Source organism: Misgurnus anguillicaudatus, chromosome 25 (genome assembly GCF_027580225.2).
Source record: "Misgurnus anguillicaudatus chromosome 25, ASM2758022v2, whole genome shotgun sequence".
Taxonomy (NCBI): Eukaryota; Metazoa; Chordata; class Actinopteri; order Cypriniformes; family Cobitidae; genus Misgurnus; species Misgurnus anguillicaudatus.
This window is the reverse complement of record NC_073361.2, coordinates 31,359,129-31,382,941: the sequence shown is the minus strand read 5'-3', so window position 1 is coordinate 31,382,941 and position 23,813 is coordinate 31,359,129. Positions and strand designations below refer to the sequence as shown.

General features: G+C 36.5%; 3 protein-coding genes across 3 annotated transcripts in view; 1 reads left to right on the top strand and 2 right to left on the bottom strand.

Annotated features, from left to right (window-relative positions):
* Positions 1-23,813, top strand: part of LOC129425815 (immunoglobulin kappa light chain-like) — a 688,217-nt gene that overhangs the window by 249,532 nt on the left and 414,872 nt on the right. The window lies entirely within an intron of this gene.
* atp6v0cb (ATPase H+ transporting V0 subunit cb) lies at positions 163-7,235 on the bottom strand. The gene is made up of 3 exons (XM_055181424.2): positions 6,968-7,235; positions 1,279-1,462; positions 163-1,201 (listed from the first exon to the last, which is right to left on the bottom strand). Exons 1-3 carry the CDS (start codon positions 7,038-7,040, stop codon positions 997-999), a joined length of 462 nt encoding a protein of 153 aa, XP_055037399.1. The 5' UTR covers positions 7,041-7,235; the 3' UTR covers positions 163-996.
* Positions 9,520-23,173, bottom strand: tbc1d24 (TBC1 domain family, member 24). Its single transcript, XM_055181398.2, has 7 exons — positions 22,668-23,173; positions 16,315-17,372; positions 13,810-13,968; positions 13,597-13,660; positions 13,403-13,498; positions 12,716-12,947; positions 9,520-10,750 (listed from the first exon to the last, which is right to left on the bottom strand). The coding sequence occupies exons 2-7, from the start codon at positions 17,289-17,291 to the stop codon at positions 10,596-10,598; spliced, it is 1,683 nt and encodes a 560-aa protein (XP_055037373.1). The 5' UTR covers positions 17,292-17,372; positions 22,668-23,173; the 3' UTR covers positions 9,520-10,595.

Below are 23,813 nucleotides of genomic sequence, written 5' to 3'. Positions count from 1 at the left end.
TTAAAAACTTTATTTTAGTCTTATGTCCTAAATATATAACTTTTAAAGAAGAGTGCATTTAATTGTAGAAGATGTTGAGTGACAGGACAGATAAACACAGCTGCATCTACTCACACGCTCTCATGCCTACCGGTTGACGAATAAACAGAAAGAACACAGGCGTTTGGAAATTACACTTGTGACACCCTTTGAAGGGCACACGCACACCTTTAATAATACAACCAAACATCAGATATACACAGGAAACAACCATAAATACACACATCAAGCAGAAACGCTCCCAGATACAACACTCGGCAGAAAACCCAGATTTTAAACCGTACAGGAATCCCAGCCAGTGCAGGTCTATTCTTAAATATCTGTGTATATATATATATTTATTTATTTATGTATATATAAATATCATTCAGAAGATTTGAGGAGCTCCAAGTACATTTTCACATATCTTTATAAATAAAAACAGTGGAAAACAAAAATGGATGGTAACGAAAACTACTCCATTCCACATATAGATTCATCAGCTCTTTTTTCCACGTCACAAACACTTCTTTGACATCAATGTGGAGAATTATAAAACTCCTAAATCACGTGATGGGAACAGACGGGAACCACGAGCGTTCGCACATTTCCCAGTCTAACGTGAAAGAGAGGGAGTGAAGGAGAACGCATGATTGACCGATAGGCAAGTCGGGTGGGAAACAAACAGAGAGAGCTAGTACTTTCATTATTAATATTTGTTCACAGACACAGGACGATATCACTATATACCGCATTTACAAGAAATCAAAACTATCAAACTGGGACGACTGTACACATTGCAGATAAAACCAAACGTGAAGAGCCTGTTATAACATTTGGGATAAACCCCCACCTTTCATTTCATCAATTCTTCTAATTTTTGATTTAGTTTAAGGTTTCATATTTTTTCCCCTTCCCACTTTTTTTGTTCCACGTCCCCATCGTCTGGTTGGGCAGCGCCGCATGCCGACTGCCAGTTTATTTGGTAGAGAGAATCAGAGCTACGATGAGGCCGTACAGACCCAGGACTTCGGCGAAGATCAGAATGAGGATCATGCCGACGAAGAGGCGCGGCTGCTGGGCGGTACCTCGCACGCCTGCGTCTCCAACGATCCCGATGGCAAAACCGGCCGCCAGTCCACTCAGACCAACGCTGAGCCCTGCGCCAAGATGCAAGAAACTCCTGCGATACAGAAAGGACATCAATAAAAACACCTCACCTTAAGTGATATCATCTCATTGATGAAAAACGATACTCACTTGAACAGAGAGATCTTTTCGGAAATGTTGTTGGCAATGAGGACGGCAACGACCAGACCGTAAATGGCGATGATTCCCGCCATGACGACAGGAATGATGGACTTCATGATCAGCTCTGGACGCATCACTGACATGGCAGCGATACCGGTGCCGCTTTTCGCTGTGCCATATGCTGCGCCCAACGCTACAGAGAGAAACAGATGTGTGATGTTATTTTTTATTTATTTAGGAAAAGTACATTTATTCCTGTCTGCCATAATGTATTAATTACTGCACTAAGTGCAATGCATTCTGGGATTGCTTTTACAGCGAAAAATACATGGGCTGCGCCCGAAAGCTCTAAAATGCTCATTCTGAGGCATGAAGGCATATCCAAATTCAATGTTAGGGTTACTTCCTGTCTCCTGAGATACCTTCATCGTCTTGTCCCACAATTCTATTTGTGGGCGTGCACAGGGAATGTGATTGGTCGAGCCTGGTCGAGTCCGAAAAAATAAAATGGCGGCCAAGAAAGCGAATGGAGCAGAAATTTGGTGTGAATAAAGTTATATTTTTACACCTTTTGATTGCATTTCTAGCGAGAAATTACATTGTAGTTTTCAAATATGGGATTAGTTATCACAAAGGCGCTCTCTGTTTATATTTCAAGCAGAATTCCATAACACTGCCTATGAAGTCCGTCCGAGCGTTTCCGAGAGCTGCCTTCATGACCCTGAAGTCATTTCTGCAAAGCTTGCTTAAGCTTTTAGACGCAGCCATGTGATGATGTCAACTTTAAAATATAATTCATACAGCATACGCTATATTTTGTGTATTTATTCCAAAATCCTAAAACATAAATGTAGCTGGCTAGGGAATTTAGGGTGGTTGCTAGGGTGCTGAAGTATAATACTTAAGGATAGGGTTTAAAAACAAATGGGTGCAATATATACCATTTTACCACCTTCTCCTAAGGTTGCTGGCTTACCACATTGGTAAACACAGCGGTTTCTGTGAGTACCCACAGTGTCCAAGTCGAACACTTGACTATATTATCACAAATTCCTCTGACTGACTCACGTTTCCTTATAATCTCAGTGTTCTAACACTGATTACAAAGGTCTTGGAAGACTTGTAGGGCCGATCCTAAAGCTGTTGGCCTGCACACATACAAACACAGTTAACATACTGCTGTATATTACTGGTTCATCCAGGAATCTTAGTCTAATCCCAGTCTCTTGGATTAAAGGGTAACCCTGCTGGAAATACCTTCGGCATTAGCCATGATTACTACTACAACCACCACAGAATTACCCGAACTAGCCAATAAGAAACTGTGTGTGTGTATAACAGATGGGACTCATACAATGAAGAGCAAAATCAATTCTTAAGAATGCAGATGGCTACCATCCAATCAGACACTCCAGTGCATTAACCAACAAATACATCATTCAAAAACCACTAGCAGTTTCTGATTGAATTCTGTTAATAATGCATACTGTGGATTAAGCTATACTTATATTTACTGTTCACATTACTAGATTTTATGGTTGGCAAACTAATTAAAGTCTGGAACTAGATAGTTTTGTCTGATATAAAACACAATGGTTTGGCTTTATAGACAAGGCTTAGCCAAAGCCAGGACTAGTCCTTAGTTAAATTAAGATATTTAAGCATTTTTTTAAACATGCATTTAGAAAAAGACGTTATTGGTGTAACAAATCAAAGGCACTTGCATATTTTAAGATGTATATGCGCAAGTTATTTTCAGTTGAGACAGCTCAAACATGTGTTTAGGTAGGACTATCCTTAAGCCTTGTCTGTGAAACCAGGGGAATAGGCTGGTTTCCTGGAAAGGGTTTATTCTAGTCCCAGACTAAAATGCATGTTTGAGCTAACTTAAAAACACCTTGTACTGACAAATCGTAGCCTCTTATGGAACGGCTGAAATTCCACAAGGGGGCGTATTTGTTCCTCAGACGTTACACAATAAACGTGACATCCGAATATATTCATTATAAATCGTGAATGAAAAGTGAGATTCGAATGAATGTCCGTTAGTGAACTAATTGTATTTTTATATCGTAATTCCGTCAGAAACGTCAAGATTGTGAGATGGATAAAAAGGCTTGAATATTCCATTTCCTTGGACTTTTGGGGATTTATGAACAATTTGTTTTGGACAATTTCACCGAAGCGGATAAAGGGAAGATTTTGAAGGTAAGTAAATATCCTAAATCGGTGCCGCCTGGTTCAGGTAACTAACAACTAGATTACAGTTTTATGACTGCTAAAAATCATATTATGCTTTGTGTGTGCGCTTAATGAAATCCGTTAAGTCTAAGCTTTCCAACGATGTGCCGCATGACCGTATATTTTGAAGATTTAATGCTTCAAAGTTACAATGACGTAATGCAGCCTCATGTGCAAGGGAGGGGGCGTACCGTGTACGGCACAGTGTTCCTTATCAGGTTAACATATATCGGTGCCATTGGTTTGTCTCAAGATGCACACTAGTATTGTTCTTTGTAAAAACGACTTACATGTCCTAATATTGGCCTAGTCCTGGATTAATCTAAATCCTGTCAGGGAAACTGGCCCAATATTTTTTATATCTAATATTTTTTATATCTAATACGTTATCAGACGATTTTATTCAAAGTGACTTGAATGAGCAAACTAATAGACTGAAGTGGTCATAATGAGAAATCCATCAGAAGACTAAAACATCTCAAATCAGTCTTTATTTCCCCAAGGAGGCTTTTTATCTATCTGGACAAGGTATGTGAATCACAAAATCTATAGGGCTAAACAATGAATCGAAAAAACTAATCACGATTACAATTACAGGTGAAACAACTGCATAATTGACAAAAGCCTCAATTACAGCTGTCCAATTTTGCTCATTTCTGTGTGTTTCAGCAGTAAGTTCGGGCACCAAATACAGTGGGGAACATAACATAACTCCATTATTATTTGTTACATTATATTATGTAGTTTTGGATGTTTAGAATTTTCCAACAACATTATAAAACACTTCAAAATTTCAATGTAAAATCTATTAATCGGCACTAATAATAATCGCAATTACAATACCAAGGTGAATAATTTGCAATTATGATTTTGTCATAACTGTGCACCCCTGGTAGATCATCTAATCCTTAGTGACAAGTGTACTTATAATCTGGAAATCATGGAAACGACAGACAGTAGGAAAACCTCAAGGAAAATCTACAATATTTGTAGATTATTATACAATAAATGTTGACTAACACTGTAAACTTGTTCCTCTTTGGTTTCATTTTTAAACAAGTCACCATGACAGTACTGTGAAACAGAACCTAACATGTTCTGAATCCATAACACGAGTCTTTTCCAGTGTTGGGCTTGTTACTAAATAAATGTATTACTCATTACTAGTTACTTCTTTCAAAAGTAATATTATTACTTTACTTATTACTCCCAACCAACAGTAACTGGTTACACTACTAGCTACATTACTTTTCCATTACACCCCCAAAAACTGGAAAATTGCATAAATGATCAACCTTCTTTTTTAAACAACGTTTGTAATTAAATAAAGCAGTAACATATATACTTAAATCTGCAACAGGGCTCAAGCAAGTGAAACCAACCAAATAATATTGGCAGAACGAAAAAGAGCAAGCTTCCTGCGATGGTGACAATGTGACAAAATAACTAGTAACTAGAATTACAATTATATTTTAGTAATTTGTTACATTACGAGTTACCAGGGAAAGTAATAGTAATAAGTAACTGCCCAACACTGGTCATTTCTGCCTTGACTTTTTTTTTCCTTTAGAATGAATGAATAATAAAGAAAGACCAGTGAAATGTACAGGCATTAATACAGTAATATGATATCACGTTGATTGTATATCTTAACCTTATATCCTAATATGTATAACTAGGGATGCACCGATAGGATTTTTTTGGGCCGATACCAATTCCGATTTAAACAGACAACTTCTGGCCGATACCGATATTAAACACTTGTATACAATACTATACAGTTGGTCTATTAGCTAGTTTATTTCTGCATCAAATTATTTTTACTGAACATGGATTGGATCTAATTAACATTCAACTGACCAACATAATAAGAGAGGCACAAATTAAGCTAAAACAAATATAATAAGACAGCATGACAACCTTCAAAGGTGGTTTTTGCTATTCAGCATTTATTTTATTAACATCATTAACAAATTTTTTACATATAATGGATTTCTTTATGCAGTTAATTAATAAACAATCAGTATCGGCCTTTCTCGTGATATTGCCGATATGCCGATGGTTTCAAATTCATCAAAAATCGGCCGATAAATATCGGTGCATCACTATGTATAACAGTTTACATAAACATGCAAACCAAAAATCTCTATCTTCAAAACCATCTTATGTTAAGACGGAAACCTGCAGGCCTGCTGAAAACTAACCTATATCATTTTACTGACAGTGACACGAGTGAAACCAAATCAGATGAGTTTTTCCTTGAGCTCATTAAAAATCCTCAAACACAAATGACTCACAAATGTGATCAGCAAGAGCATACATGTGCTGACATCACACCAAATTTATTCAGTCCAGTCTGCATTGCCCATTTCAAAGCACTTTAACCAAACATTAGCCAGCTGCTCTGTTTGTTTGTTTGCATAGCGGATATGAGACACTTACAGAGATAACAATTTTTATGGTTTATGATGCCAGAGCGGAAGATATCAGTCCTGTAAAGGACAAACATGGCACGCTGCCGTGTTTCTGTAGTCGTAATGTCTTTTCTACTGGTAAATGCACATGTATTTCAACTCATCTCAGCATCCTTTCTGATTTACAACCCAAAACCCAATATGAAATCAGAAAAGGGGTATTTGGGTTATGAATCTGAACCGATCAGATAAGTCACTTGATGGTGGATTGATAGGTTTTTTCATCATTTGTGATGGCTGATAGAGATGCTCAACACACTCGTACATTAAAACGCCTTTAATGGCTAAAAATAGATCTAAAGAGAAGCTATTTGGAGTTTGATGCCCATACAAGTAACCCAATAAATAATTCAAAATCACACTATTAATATGAATAGCAAATGCAGGAAATGTGAGTGATCATCAATACCTGGTAATAAACCTGTTTAACCTGGTAAAAATCCTTTGCCTCCCAGTAAAATATATAGTCCCATATCTATTTAAACCAGAGGACATTTTTAACTTCTGGGTTGGTTTCATTTCTGTAAGAATTTAATATTTAAAATATGAATTATAAGAAGAATAATTGCACTGTTTAATCTTCACAGACATGGTGAAAGTGGGAATCGTCAAATCTTAAATAAATGTAAATGTAGGCTATAACAATTATTTATAATGATCATAAAAAGATTTCATCATATGTTACCAAGAATAATGAAACCAGTACAAGCAGGTTTGGATTATAATCATACAGACACCATTTTGAATATTAAAACAGTTTTTAATGAACAAGCATTTTAATTTTATGTAATTAAGTGTATATAAACTGGCCTATCGTTAATTATATAAATATATACTGATATTTTATCAGAATCATGAACGTCATCTGAACAGGGAGGTTTACATTATTAACAGGAAGGAATAACTACACATATGCAAAAAGGTGTATTATTGAATAAATGTTATATTTAAAAGTGTTAAATAAATATATAGGTGTTCTTTACCGCTGAAGACCATCGCTGCTGATGCGCCCATCACTGCGAAGAACGGCGAATATTCAGGGCTTCCTGACGACATTATTCCTCAGATTTTACCTTTAAAAACCCAATGGTCACCTGATTAATGCTTTTGGACAAGAGCAGAACCGCACGAATGAACCGATACCGGGCTTTGAGGACGAAGGGTTAGGTAAAGAAAGGCGTTACTAAACCCGAATCCGAGGATGGAAGCTGCTCGTCACGGATCCTGTCACACCAATCTGCGGTACAAAATGGCGGCAACGTCACCTGATTCACCGTGAGGACAATGCCACCCAAGATCAGAGGGGGAGAAAAACGAGAAAAAACAGGATATCGTGCATTAAATAAAGTTTAGGACTATATGTTTATTTAGAACATCAAATCAGTACGTTTAATACATTTAGATGAAACACAGAGAGTTGTTCATGAATGTTGTTGTTCAGTGGTCCACCCCTGTATAAAAAGGATGGTGAGCTCCATTGCAGGCTTTCCCTTTAATATTGAAGATGGTGAAATCCGTAGAATAAAATGAGGTTCTTATAATCTGGGTGTGAACACTTCAGACTCATGTTTCTTTTCTTTTCATGCTATTCATTTAATACTGAGTGGAAAATTAATATGCAGTTTCCAAAATATCCATAGGATTTGGATTTTTGCTTAGAGAGCCTCATGAGTAATTTAACGTCCTTTTTAAGCAATCCCGTTAGAAATTATTTATTATATAAATGTAAATCCATTATTTCGAAACCATATTTAAAGCAAGTTTGCAAAATGATTACAAATTATTAGTATTATTTAAATATAGCCTACATTTTACTGTAATGTCACACACCGTGTATGTCTTTCTGAGTTTTCTGTGTTAGATCTCTCTTGCTAAGACAGCCTGTTTAAGGGCGTTTCATTTGCACATTGCTGGCGACACATTTGTGATAACATGTATGCATTATTATTCATTTAACGCATTTTACGCTTTATGACTTGATGCATACGCCGTGACCCTCACCAACCCTGTGCCATTTAAAAATAAAGCTCATTTGCAATAAAATAATGTTATGTCATCCATACAGTAGAGTGTGATGCAGTTATAAGGATTCCCGAGATGAAGGTCATTCACATTCAGCGCCGTGACGTCACACGCGGGTCACGCCCACCGCCTTCTGTCAGCAAGAATTAAATGATTCTCGACTGCACAAAAACATGAATGAGAATATGGATTTTATTACCTATGCAACATTATGTTTTAATGATATATTTTTACCTACTTTAAATGCCATATGAAACCTTTAACAGAGAAACGGTTGCTTATTTTGTCTGAATTTCTGCTGGTGGCCAGATGTTGTTTGGTACACGTGAGAGAAGATCAATCAGTCTGATATAATTAGCCAAGCGGAGAATCTGCGACATAAAGTCAATAAAACACACAAATCATGAGAAGACAGAAGTGATAGATTAGATGAAATCAGGATTGGAGGATTGCAGTTGATCTTCATTATGCAAATAGAGATTAAAATAGAGAAATGTAACTATATTGACCACAGTGAGACGGTGTCTGTGTAGTAAATGTACTGTATATCACATTGAATTAATGTAAAAAAAGCACACAAAAATATTATTGATAATATCGCAATAAGTTATAGTATTATTGATAGGCTAAAGAGATATGAGCTCAATAAACAGTAAGTTTTCTCAATTTAAATGTCAGACATGCATGCCCACACACACAAAAAAAAAACATTTCCTAGTTAACAAACTGTTTTAGAGCCGAGCCAACTAGTCAAATATATTATTTGCAATTTCCATTAATATTATTAATGAAACTATGTATATGGAACACAGGTGTAGTTTTGATGTATATCAGCATATACAAACACAACAGTTGTTGAACAAATCAAAACAGTAATGGCAGTATTGTAATGAGAAATCTTTTTAATGACAGTATTGTTTTATACATCTAGACTTACTGGACTCTCTAGTTTAGAGCCAATGAGCAATGTGCTATACATGATCAAATACTCGATATAACAAAACATCTATAACTGCATTTTGACACTATATTTTAGGGATTATTACTCACATTAACTTCATTTTTGAAACCTTACATCACTGATATGCAAACATCTCGCTGCTTCTGAACGAAACACAAACACACATGTTTGATATGACAACAAATCACAAGACGCGTACACATAAAACACTCATCAATGATTAGGTTTGATATACTTCATACATTAATTTAAGTGTGCTATAGAACCAGAGATTAGATTACAATATCCCTACCGATATCAAACAAAATATTATTATTGAAACATTTACAGATGTATTAACAACCTAAAAGTGCAAAAGAGAAAGATTTGTTTTTAAATGTAATACTTCTCAGTATAACTCAGGAAGACAAATGATTAACAAAATATACTTCACATAATGATTAAACACTAACATTTAGCTGTAAATAGCATGAACACATTTCTTGGTAGTTCACCAAAAAAATGAAAACCCCATCATCATTTATTCACCATCAAAGGTCTTTCTTCTGCATCCTGCATCCAAGCTGCTTTTTTCACCCTTAAAGCCCCATCAGACAGCAGAAGGCTGGTCATATCGTCCAGTTTCATTATGCATTGTTTGTTTATTTGTGGCTTTTAAGAGCCTCATCCCCTTTTATTTTTCACTGTATAGTGGTTTTGTGCTTTACATAGAAAGGTGGTTCATATGAAACGATGTTTGAAAGGTTTGGAATGATACAGGCCTACAAGTTAAAAAATGATCAAATTTAAATTTTTCGGTAAACAAATGCTATATGAACATTTAAAACGCCCTGTGTGCTTTAATTTTACAATCAATGACTGGAGGTCTATGAAGACCTGCATATTTTCAGTCCTCTCGGTGCTGACACGTTTTTACAAGTTGGCACACAGATGTATACCAGAACACTGCGGATTACTTTACATACAGCGGGTGAATCTAATGAAACAATTTTGTCACCTAAATAGTGCAGGAAAAAGATGGACAGAAATACACAACCTGGACATTTCTTCATAAAATTCATCCAAGTACAGACCCATGTTAAATAATCGCTAGAGGACAGAGATGGCAGAGTACTGTGATATTGTGTTTACTGTGCTATTCGCCGATGACCGACTGTAATGTCCTAGATAGCAATACAGAATATAATACCTTCAAAAAGACACCTGGATTCACATCGATGAAGAGCCCTTTGTAAAGGACCCTAAGGACACCTCGTCTTTCTCCTCTGTTATGGTTAAACATTAAAGTCTTTCAGCTCTACTTCACTGTATTAACACAGATATTATTATTCACAGCCATTTTATGATTCACATAGATATAGTATTGTTGGATATCATACTACTGTAAACTTCATCAGAGCATCTCAATTCTTCAATGGGTTAAATTAACAAAAGCTGATATGCAAAACAACAAAATGATAAATGATACGCATTTTGTTTTGTATTTATAAATATACACATAAACAGGTATATTTTAGTGCACTGAGAAGCATTGAAACTTTAACCACCTACATAAAGGGACGTCTAACATAACATCTTACAGCGACCGCATCAGCGTTTTCTCGATGTGCAGATGTGTTGAGCCGCTTTTACGTTGACATGGTGTCTTTGAAGCCCCACACCTCCAGCAGAGCAATCTGGAAACTCTCAGCGCACAGAGGAGGGTTGTCAAACGTCAGGCAACGTTCGGTTCGGCCGTGGTTCAGCTCAGAATCGATGTACAGAGCGTTACCGTCCCCACCACCTACACAAACAACAAATTTAAAGTGACCATTTTATATGAACCAAAGAAAGCATTAAATTTAGCATGTGCTTTCTGCATGACAGCTAAAAAAATTTACGACTATATTTACACTAAGTAAAAATAGTTATAGGTGCAATTTACACAAAGTAAAAATATCAGCATTTTCTTGCTATATAGAGTAGGTGAAAATATGTTTTATTTAAAGGGACAATAAGTAGGATTTACCCCCACCTAGTGGTAAAATTGTATTTTGCATTTAAACAAATAGTGCTTTCTAGCGCCACCCTTTTCCAAATGCGTGTTGCAACTACGATAGCTGTTATGTAATCACTGATCTCCATTTCCGTTTCAGCTGGTTCACGTGTTCTGAATGAAAACGTATTGTGGAAACGCGTTGGTAGGCTAGTGCAATGTAAATAAAGAGAAGAAATTCTAAGCTTACAAAAAAAAGTCAGATCGCGGGCAGGAGTCATTTGACACCAACGAGGACATATTTATGAATAAAGACATTGATCTTGATTAACAAATCACTTAAAACCCTACTTACTGTCCCTTTTATAAATAAAATGATCATATTTTCAATATGTGTAAATTGTAATTAGATGCTATTTATAATGGCAGATATCATTTGCACTTCAATTTTTTTGTAGATTTACATGATGCAATAATAACATGGAGTGTAAATACTAGGAAGACGGACAGCAAGGGATGCTATTTACACTCCAAAAAAAAAAATGTTATGGTAAATCACAAACTGGGCCAGTCCACCAAATCGGTGCCATTTCTGTCCTTAGGACATTAGATAAAAAAATGTAAAATAAAAATGCATGAAATTTCTCTAAAATACAATACATTTTATTATTATATTATATTAAAGGTGCAGTGTGTAATTTTTAAAAGGATATCTTAACAGAAATGCAAAATAATACACAAAACTATATTATCAGGGGTGTAAAAAGACCTTTAATAATGAACCGTTATGTTTTTATTACCTTAGAATAAGACGTTTTTATCTCCATACCGAGGGTCCCCTTACATGGAAGTCACCATTTTGTGCCGCCATGTTCCTACAGAAGCCCTTAACGGACAAACTTTCTTTACTAAGTTGTCTCCGAAGGTGACATGTTTGTCCGGTGGTGGCTATGGTAGCTTCTCTATGCGTTTCAAAAGCGAGGGGTGAGCAGTGAACTGAGCCATTGGTTGCAATTCACAACCTCACCACTAGAGGCGCTAAAATTTACAGACTGCAACTTTAAGCAAAGTGTCCTACACATTCATCTAACTGGAAAATCAAAATATATAATTAATAAAAACTACCCAGAACACTGAAAAAAAAGCATTTGATATCTGTCCTCACTTTCCCTTTCTATATGTTACGCTAAAGCATAAAATCTTTTAGGTATTTTTTGCATTGTTGTGTGACTCCATGTCTTTTCTTTGCTTTAAATATTTTTTACAACAAAAAAAATCATATTTTTTCAATAAAATTCACATATTTCAAAAATGTGCAATATTTCATAAGACACATTTTCAACAGGAAGTTAAATCATCTGGATCTTCTAAAGGATCTTCTAATTTTTCTATATTTTATGATGTTCAATCATAACAGACTGTCCTGTTATAACTTCTTTGTCATTATCAGGTTATTTAAAAAAAATGCTAAATCACTAGAAATTGCTCAGTGCCCACATGCTATCAGCACATATTTCATGTATTTGCTAAATCTATGTTTAGTCCTGTTACTAAAATGCATCCATCTTCCACTCTGAAAACATGTTAAAAAATAAAGTGTTACTTAATAATGGTCAATGCTAATTTTGAATAATGAAATATGTGTGCTATTAGACAGTGTTATATTAAGATAGAAAATAAACTTTAATTTTCACAATCAAATTTTTTTATTTTGACAATCATTTGAATGGCCCAACTGAATAAATTTTGTGAATAAATGAGCATCTGACTTACCAATAATAATGGAGTCAATATTTCCAGCCATAAACATGGAGGTGTTTCGTGAGTTCAGGTTGAAGTGACGTGCAGACAGGAATGGAGAGAGATGAGACGGGTCTGTCGCTGGTTTCTCTAGGGACAGTGGTGAACTGTTGCCAGCCTGATCCTCAGTCACGGGCTGAGTTGCGTTTGCCAGCTCCGGGTGTTTGATAATGACCCACTCGTAACGCTCCATTTCTGGCTTCATCTGAAACAAACCCACGATACTCTTCAGGTTTCACACACAAACCATTCTAAAATAAGATCACTCATGCAAAATACATGAAGCAGACGTTTCTGTGGTTTCTTTAGCGGTCAGACGTTGGGAAGTAAAACCTCTCTGAATTGATGGTGTTATGTAACTTAGTGGTTAAAGATCTGACCTGGGGATCCAGTGACTACAGGTCTATCTATCTATCTATCTATCTATCTATCTATCTATCTATCTATCTATCTATCTATCTATCTATCTATCTATCTATCTTCTGACCACATAACTAAGATAATGGCATCACCTAGTGGTTCGCAAATATAATACAATAAATTCTCCTATCCAAACTCCACACTATAAAGTATCACAGTGTCCAGTCTATTCCAACATCCATCAACGTAATATACTTTATATAAATAATAAGAAAAATGACAGGATTAAACGTGACATACTTTGAAAACAAAACACTCTCCAGTGCCAAAGAAACTGAGTTTGTTCCCGCCCCTCTTCCGCTCCTCCCAATCAGTGGAAAGGAAAGCGCCACACACCTGAAACAGGATTGGATGAAAGACAGATCAATTATAATATAAGAGACTATTTACACAACACATTTCTAAGAGAGAGAGACAGACACAGTATGAAGTACCTCTCTGTCTGTGGTTTTAATGAGCATTAATGTTGGCTCGTACCCCTCACAATGTGAATAAAACCTGAAAACATCATACATAGAATAAAAAAAAAAACATCAACATATATTCAGATATCAATACTGTATGCATGATTCATTACATTTCATTAAGTGTGCATGTGTGTATCTGTGCGTGTGTTAATGTAAATGCACATGTGTGCTTATCTGCACCTGTTTAGACTGCAGCCGTGTGTTGAGGTTGTGAAAAGCAGCTGCGGTTGACACAACGCAAAACGCTCAGGAATCCATGACCAAATATCTCTGATATCTTTAGCACTGACGATCTCCGAGCTGAAATTATCTGCATTCACGGCTAAATGCACGTTTTGCCTGAACACAAACAGACAGCGCAAAAAAATGAACAAATCGTGTTTATAACTGAATGACTGTGAGCAACCTGAAAATAAAAGGGAAAAACTGAGAAAAGAAATGTGTAAGAATGGTGACGAGGAAGAATACTCACCGTTTGACAGAGCTAAAGCACAGAGGGATGAGAGGAAAGGAGGAGAAATAAAACAATAAAAATAAAGTAATGACACACTGTAAACAAGAGGAAAAACAATTGTGAGTTTAAAATGAAAGAAAGGTAAAGAAAGCAAAAATTGTGCAAAAATGCCCCAATGAAAAAAGATTTAAAGGGATAGTCCACCCAAAAATATCATCATTTACGCACCCTCCTGTTGTTTCAAACCTGTATAAAGCAGTTCAAGCACTTTTGTAGCACCACTGGCCCTTTATAGTATGAAAAATAATACTATAAAAAGTAAATGGTGCTCCAGATCTGCTTTGTTACAAACATTCTTTAAAAATATCTTCCTTTGTGTTCAGTATCCATCTATCTATTAATTAATCTATCTATCTGTCTATCTATCTACGGTGCCTGTATAAAGCAGTTCAAGCGCCACTAGGAAAGTGAATGGTGCCCCAGATCTGCTTTGTTACAAACATTCTTTAAAATTTCTTCCTTTGTGTTCAGTATCCATCTAATTATTTATCTTTCTGTCTATCTATTTATCTATCTATCGTGCCTGTATAAAGCAGTTCAAGTACCACTAAGAAAATGAATGGTGCCCCAGATCTGCTTTGTTACAAGCATTTTATTAAAATATCTTTCTTTGTGTTCAGTATCCATCTATTTATTTATCTATCCGTCTATCTATCTATTTACCCATTTATGGTGCCTGTATAAAGCAGTTCAAGCACCACTAGGAAAGTGAATGGTGCCCCAGATATGCTTTGTTACAAACATTCTTGAAAATATCCTCCTTTGTGTTCAGTATCCATCTATTTATTTATCTATCTGTCTATCTATCTATTTATCTATCTATGGTGCCTGTATAAAGCAGTTCAAGCGCCACTAGGAAAGTGAATGGTGCCCCAGATCTGCTTTGTTACAAACATTCTTGAAAATATCCTCCTTTGTGTTCAGTATCCATCTATTTATTTATCTATCTGTCTATCTTTCCATCTATGGTGCCTGTATAAAGCAGTTCAAGCGCCACTAGGAAAGTGAATGGTGCCCCAGATCTGCTTTGTTACAAACATTTTATTAAAATATCTTTCTTTGTGTTCAGTATCCATCTATTTATTTATCTATCCGTCTATCTATCTAATTATTTATTTATGGTGCCTGTATAAAGCAGTTCAAGCGCCACTAGGAAAGTGAATGGTGCCCCAGATATGCTTTGTTACAAACATTCTTGAAAATATCCTCCTTTGTGTTCAGTATCCATCTATTTATTTATCTATTTGTCTATCTTTCCATCTATGGTGCCTGTATAAAGCAGTTCAAGCGCCACTAGGAAAGTGTATGGTGCCCCAGATCGCCTTTTTACAAACATTCTCTAAAATATATTCCTTTGTGTACATTATCTATCTATTTATTTATCCATCTATGGTGCCTGTATAAAGCAGTTCAAGCTGTTTTGGGGCAACACTGACTTTTTATAGTGGAAAAAATAATACTACAAAAGTGAATGGTGCCCCAGATTTGCTTTGTTACAAACATTCTTTAAAATATCTTCCTTTGTGTTTAGTGTCCATATATTTATTTATCTATCTGTCTATCTATCTATTTATGGTGCCTGTATAAAGCAGTTCAAGCGCTACTAGGAAAGTGAATGGTGCCCCAGATCTGATTTGTTACAAACATTCTTTAAAATATCTTCCTTTGTGTTCAGTATCCATCTATTTAATTATATATCTATCTATCTATGGTTCCTGTATAAAGCCTATGGTTCCTGTATAAAGCAGTTCAAGTGCCACTAGGAAAGTGTATGGTGCCCCAGATCGCCTTTTTATTACAAACATTCTCTAAAATATATTCCTTTGTGTACATTATCTACCTATTTATTTATCCATCTATGGTGCCTGTATAAAGCAGTTCAAGCTGTTTTGGGGCAACGCTGACTTTTTATAGTGGAAAAAATAATACTACAAAAGTGAATGGTGCCCCAGATTTGCTTTGTTACAAACATTCTTCAAAATATCTTTCAGATCAAAGAAGTGTATATAGGTTTGAAACAACTTGAGGGTAAGTAAATGACAAAATACACTGCAAGATGCAAAAACGCACACAGTCCTAAATAATAATAAAGTTAATGTTCTGACTTCGCTGAGGTTTTTGTATCACATATGTGTGCTATATTTCTGTTTATGGATCACAGACTGATTTACCTCTTCTGTTTAACAGTGATCCCCTTCTGCTGCAGTGATTTCTCATTGGCCAGCTGTAACAGTGTGATTTCTTTTCGGCTGAACAGGCGGATGGAAAAAGCTTTGTCCATTAGTTTGTCTGGTGTCACGTATTTGCTGATGTTCTGCACAAACACCTGGATATCACCTCTGACCCCTGCAGAGTCCTGCTTGGTTAATGCCGAGCCAGAGGCCACACATTGTTTGCGGTAGAACTTCAGTATCGCGAGCGCGACCCGGTAAAGAACTTTGTACCCCTCCACCAAAAAGACATCTAGCACTCGTGCAGCATAGTTAAAGGGAAGGTCGCCCAGAACCCATCGCTGCCAATCGGAGTACACCTCCATCACGTCGGTCGCCGTGGCGACAATCAGCTTGTGCGCAGTAGGGCAGTACTTATGCATAAGGTCGCCAAAGGTCATGCAAGCCGACTGATATGCAAGGAAAGTCTGATCCAGCAAACGGCGCCCCGGCTCGTTGCAGGCCAGCATGCGACTGATGCTCTCAAAGCACTGTGCTTCGTCTGCGCACCAATGCAGCAGCAATGCAGTCATCACCGGCAACGACGGGCAGTACGAGATATCCGGGAACTGCCCTGCTACGCAGGAAATGACGGCGTGCGCCGAGCCAATAGATTCATCTTTTAGACAGTAACGCGGCACGGCTGTCCCATCCACAAACTCCGGCAAAAGGTAAGCGGATGGATTCCTCTTGCTGTTGGAATTCCCCACGATGTCCCGGTAGACCGCAGCGTCCGGGGTGACGGTACGGCACGGGAGGGCTTTGAGGAGCTGTTGGTACATAGCAGCACGCTGGGCGTGACTCTTTGCCCAGTACCCCGAGCGGGCGTGCTGTTTAAGCTCTTTCAAGTCCTTATAATCGGTCTTACCGGGAGTTGCATCACGAGACCCGTCGCCCAACTGAGACCAGTCCACGAACACGCCGCAGTCCGCAGCCATGACCTCTGACCTCACGTGCACTGGCCAATCACAAAGGCAGATGTAAAGATAGAAAGAAACTATCTGCCCATACTGCTCCAACTGTTGAAAAAAGAAATAAAGATTTAAAGGAGTGCTATGTATGATCAGATAATGTCAAAAAGCAAACACTTTAGGTTATAAAACATTAGGTTACAGGTCAGTTATCCATTATTTATACTGTACAGTACCATATCAAATTCAAGACCAGGGTTCCCACACCTTAGTTAACTTCAAATTCAAGGACCTTTCAAGGATTTTCCAGGTCTAATACCCTCAAATTCAAGGACTAAATGTGGGGACACATTTCAAGTGAGCGCAAGATTACATTGTGTTACCTTTTAAGATACATTGTTACAGTTCCCTTTCAAGGGAACTCGTGCTGTGTCACTGCGGTGACACTTTGGGGACGCCTCCAGTGGTAAGTGCGTCTGAATGTGTATATCAAATTCAACCAATGATAAGGCTTAACGACAAAGACAGAGTGACGTGGAAGTCAGAAAGTATATCGCTATCTGAAATACTGCTAAAGACGGCCTTACAGGGACGCAGGAAGTATGGCAAGGGAGACGCAGCGTCTCGTTCCCTTCTCAGGGAACAACAGTTACATACGTAACCCGAGACGTTTTCATGTGTCAAACACAACTATGCAAAAAAGCATTTCAGTATGAATCAACATTCGCATACAGAAGATATAAGCATTTAAAGTGAACAGTTTAGCACATGTGCTTAAAAAGTCTAGAATTTGTATGATATTATCCTACATTACACAGGGAATAATATGGATTTTTTTCCAGAAAACTTCTTGCATAAAATAGATTCAAGCACTTTCAATGACCTGTTTCTATGTATGTATATTTTCAAAAACTTCCAAGGGCCTTGAATTTTCCCCCAGATTCAAAAACTTTTGAGGACCCGTGGGACCCGTGCAAGACTAAACATTTTTATGTGAGAACAATGTATCAAGATTATAGTGCTTATAAATTATATAAAAAATGTATACACAGTATTATATAATTTTGCTATTTTCTAAAATGTTTCCTCTTATTTATATACAGTTTTTTGTTTTAAAAGAAAAAAACAGAAAAACTTTTTGAACAGTTAAGTGTGAAAAATGCACAATTTAAAAAATAAAAATGCACAGATATCAATTTGAATTGAAGTTAAATTTAATATAAGATTTTATATTTTTAATGGCCAGTGTCAGTGTTGTACTGTCTAATGGGGCAAACACACCAAAAGTGAATTCAACAATTTGCGTGAGTAGTAGATTACAGACAAAGTAAATGCAAAGACGTGAACAGACGCGAACTGGCATGTGGCGATGCGAATGATGCGAAAGTTGAAAATATTCAACTCAAGAAAAATATTAAGTTAAATCTAGAGTAATCTAGAGCGAGTAACGCAGCATTAAATAAAGCATATACTGTACACATATTAATGACATATGAATGAACATGAACATTCTTTTATGAAGAATAAAATATTTACTCACACATGAACAACAAAAATCTTATTCGAAACTAACACTTATTTGTTAATCGACCAAATGGACACGGATGACAACTTTTAAAATTCAAAACAAGCACTTTAGATGTATTACATATATTTTACATTTAAAGCAAACAGGTCTCATCGCTTCCACTTGTTGAGAAAATGTTAACAGCAGTATTAACTATCTGCAATATTTATACACTTTTAGGGTATTATTCACTTAAGTTAGCTAGTTGTTATTATTTGTTGCATTTATTCTGTCCAAAAGTGAGTAAAAAGAAGAAAAAACTTTAAAATATCAATTTGTATATGCGATGGACACGCGTTCGACTCATGGAAGTGTGTACAAAAATCACTCCATCTGTTTACTTTAAAATCTGCAGTGACTCTGTGTGTTTGTGTCAAACTTACATTAATTCAACTGAATTTTCAATTACATTCATAAAATTATGATAGACATTCAAAGAAAAATCTCTTTCTTCTCTTTTCATTTATATCTCTGTGTCTCGTTTGCCACCCTCTTTATTTCATTATTGCATTGTAAAGTTTGTATGAGGCAAGAGCTTTCATAGGTTGAACCCTCAATGTCAACATGAAACTATATCAACAGAAAACACTAAACTGGATTTGCTGTTGGTAAATGACTTTAGGAGTCATTGGCTATAATCCATTTACATAAGGACAGGTAGACGACGTGCACTATATTATTTGACAAGGTAGTATTTCTATGAATGGGGGAAAGTGCGACCCTGAGTCCCTGAGCAAGACACTTAACCCCTTGTTGCTACAGAGGCGTGCGACCTCTGACATATATAGCAATTGTAAGTCGCTTTGGATAAAAGCGTCAGCTAAATTAATAAGTAATGAATAAGTAAGTGAAGAAAGTCCCGCCTTCCAGTAAAATCAGCCAATAATCAATACTTAAAAATGTAGGATTTTCAAAATAAGGGGTTATATACAGACTGTTGTGAAGACTTTGCCAACGCTTGCAATATAAACATTAAGTCTCCATGAAACAAACATGGAAGGTTTTTGGGTTTAGTCCCGCCCCAACTTCCTGTTTCAGTGGAAATTATGTCCAAGCATCAAGCAAAGCCACACATTTCAAGCCACTTTAATTCATAAGCAAAAAAAAATATATATATATATATATATATATATATATATATATATATATATATATATATATATATATATATATATATATATATATATATATATATATATATATATATATATATATATAGGGTACAGTCGATGCAAGGTTAAATGGTCGGTTGGAAAATGTTGTTTATTAGCCCTTTTCACACAAAATTTGCGGAAAATACATGGAAAATGCGTCCGGGATTTGTTCGGGACTGATGATTTTTGGTTCATTTCGTACCAAATAAAAAGGGTTTGGCTCTTTACAGGGACTTTGGTCAAACTTAAACAAGAAAAGATTTTCAGGCTTTGCTTAGTGGTTTAAATACAGGTAACCAGGGCCGCATTAACCATAGGGCTAGGCGGGGCTAAAGCCCCGGGGCCCGAACAAGTAGGGGGCCCGTGATTGGCTGTGAAGCAGATTGACTGCTATTGTACTAGACATCTGATTGCCAAAGCCTTACCACACCCCCTACAAGTTAGGTTTTTGCCGCCAGCCGCAGCACGCGCTTTTGAAGAAGCGCTGAGAGCGGAGAAGCGCCCGACGTCATTCGCGTCGGGCGCATTGTCCAATCGAATGAGGGGAGAGGCGGGCCTTACGTTGTGGTAAGGGAAGTTTACAAGGGCTTTGAAGAACCGGACTCCACTCGCTCACTTTCTCCTGCGTCTTTGTGCACCTCTCACCCTCAAACAAGGTCAGAGCAAGCGTCCTATTATTAAAGTTTCTGCTAATATGACAGTTAACAGTAAAAGAGCGCTCACGCGTCACTATTTGATTGACAAGACAGCTTACTCGGTGGTTGCTTAGCAATATAAAAAGCCGCGCCGCACTGTATAGGCTGTATAGTCGCAAAACGTAGAACAACATTTGGTCAGACATCACTTTAAAATGGCATAAAATGGTGGAATGCTTTACCATCAGAAATTAAAACACTGAAAGGACTCAAGGTTTTTAATACACATTTAAAGCAATGGCTAAAACTGAAACAACTTTGTGAACGCTGATTATACAGGCTACAACTTAATGTATACATTTGTTTAGATTCTGTGTTATAGTGACTACTACATCTATTTAAGCCCACATCTTATTTGATGTATTTGATGTATTTATTGTATATATTTTAATAGCTATAAATTTGTGCTTCAATACTCTGCAATCTCTGTTTTAACCTTACAAGCCTAACCAGGGACAGGGGTTGCAAATTAGTCTTGGCTATAAACCTGTATGCATGGAATCTACTTTGTATTTTTTATAAAGCAATGTTTTATCCATTTGTCCCTGTCAAATAAACATTAAATAAATATAAATAAATAAATAAATCAAACATCAGAAATAAAGTAATTTACTGCCATTGACTGAATCACTTTTGTAAAATAAATAAGAATGAATGTTGAATTTATAGTGAAAGATAGGTACTGTATATTTGATTACTTTACACAATATAATATTATTCAGTGCTTTAAGTTTTTCAAGTAGGTCGATTTCTTGTGTGCCTTTGTTCTATTGTTATTAATTGTAACTCTTGTCATCAGTAAGCTTGAGATTATTTTCTTAAGTGACTATTATTTTTTTGTGATATGGAAATTGGTCAAAAGAATTCTGAAATGTTAGTGGCATTAAATTTCCATATGATAAAATTCTTATTAAAAGTAATATAACTTGACTGTGAAGTACATCATTATTGTTAGATAAAATGACTCGTATAATGATAAACCATTTAGCTCATCGCCCACCCCTATATTCGCTATTAGCAAGTCATGTTTACAGGTTAGTGTTAATCTAACAGCTTTTTTCGTGCAACTGTTATTCTGAATTATTCTAGATTATATTTATGTAAAACAACTTCAGCAGTGTTTTAGAAAAATGTGTTCTCTCTGTAGTTGGTGACCTAAAGTGGTGTTGGGGGGGGGCTGCAGTAATTCATAGCCCCGGGGCCCAGTGAGCTCTTAATGCGGCCCTGCAGGTAACTCAAAAGTTATGTGATCAAATCTTGCAAGGGTTAATCAGTGAAATATCACATTGAACGTTTGCGCTAAATACTTCAATATTTACTATATTAGCTACCACAGTTTAGTGATGATGATACTGAGGATGAAATTATGGTTGCCATGGTATACATGAGTCCAGGAAACGTTCAGAAGTCTCTCAGCCAATCACCGAGCGAGAGACACTCGTAAGCAGGGTGGGCAAAACGTATCACGCGCGCGCCGCCGAGCCCACCTGCCTAGCGCTCTCTCACCGTTATAATAATGCAACGCACATGTTTTTTCTAACGCTGTATACATAAACAACACTAACAACTAACTTACACAAATGTCACATTCATCAACTTTCACTGACATACAGCGACGTAAGACCAGCATTAGACTAATGGCACTTTCGATTCCCTGTGAAATCAGATCTGTGACACGTGACGCGTTAGATACTCGCACCCTAGCATGGAAACACCATAAATGCATGCAAAGACAACAGCTTGTGTTGTTTAAATGCATTGGATTTGTCTTTAATGCATCGCATGCCAAAGCACACAAAACGGGGACGCTTCCGACTAAGCTAATGTGAATAGCGCTTGCAGCTAATGCCAAAGACACGCAATGTATTGAAATGTCAAGTCATTTAAAAGTATATAATGCCCCGCGTTAAGTGCAGAGATCAAAAATAAACCACTGGAATTCAGAAAATGCAATTTTAGGCGTAAACATTTGAATGAAACGTCTTACCTGATTCGTTTGCGCTTGTCAGGCAGCGGGCATATTTGTGATTGTGCGCGCATGCGCGGTTAGCTCTGCCGTCACGGCGCACCCACTCATCTCTGACATATCGAAACAGGATGATAAACAATTTTATGAATCAGTTTTATTATATTATGACGTTAGCTCATTTCTTTGTAAATAGGCAATTGTCAAACTTATAAATATATTTTAGTAGTGTTTCTCAATGTTTGCATATCAACAATCTCTTGCTTTCTTAATTTGAATTATCAGAGGAAAGAAATGAAAGGCGAGGCTGTCCTGTATCACCTGACCTGTTTACAGTTATATGGCTATCTGCAGAGGGTCAGGCTACTCTTAGACAACGCCCAACCTTGTGCACAGACTCATGACAGTGATTAAGATAAGTGGTAACTCAATCAAGGCCGCAGTACTCCACACAGACAGTTTTTGCCTAAATGTTTGTAGTCTCTTGTAGCTTTTGTGCTTTTCTTCTTTTAAAAATATCCCTCTTAACAATCAAACCGTTCTCCGAACCCTCTGGTCTTCTGCAGGGTATGGAGTCCAGCATCTTGGGCCATTATGAATAGATGGGCAGTTCATTGGGATAGAAAATAAATTAGATTTAAAATTTCTGCCTGTAACATCTTGTGATCCATGACAATGAGTACAAAATGATTGAAATAATTGAAAATATAACCATTTGTAAAAAGTTGAGGACATTAGATACCAAATGTACCTGCTGCACCATCTCCCATACACTGCAAAAAATGATTTTCAAGAAAAAAAGTTCTTCGAGTTTTTAAAAGTCAAGTTTTTAGACCAAAAATATCATATTTTGGCAGATTTCTTTGCTTGTTTTATGCACAAAATCACTTAAATTTGATATTTTTGTCTAAAAACTAGTCTTATTTTCCTGGGTCGTTTTGCTCATCAAGAAAAAGCATCCTAATTTAAGAATCCCTAGATATTTCCACTGAAAACAAGACAAAAATACTAAGATTTTTTTTTCTTGAAAATCATTTTTTGCAGAGTACACTGCAAAAAATGTCTTTCTTACTAAGTATTTTTGTTTTGTTTTCAGTACAAATATCTAAAAATTAATACATCAAGATGCATTTTCTTGGTGAGCAAAATTACCCAAATAAAGTTTTT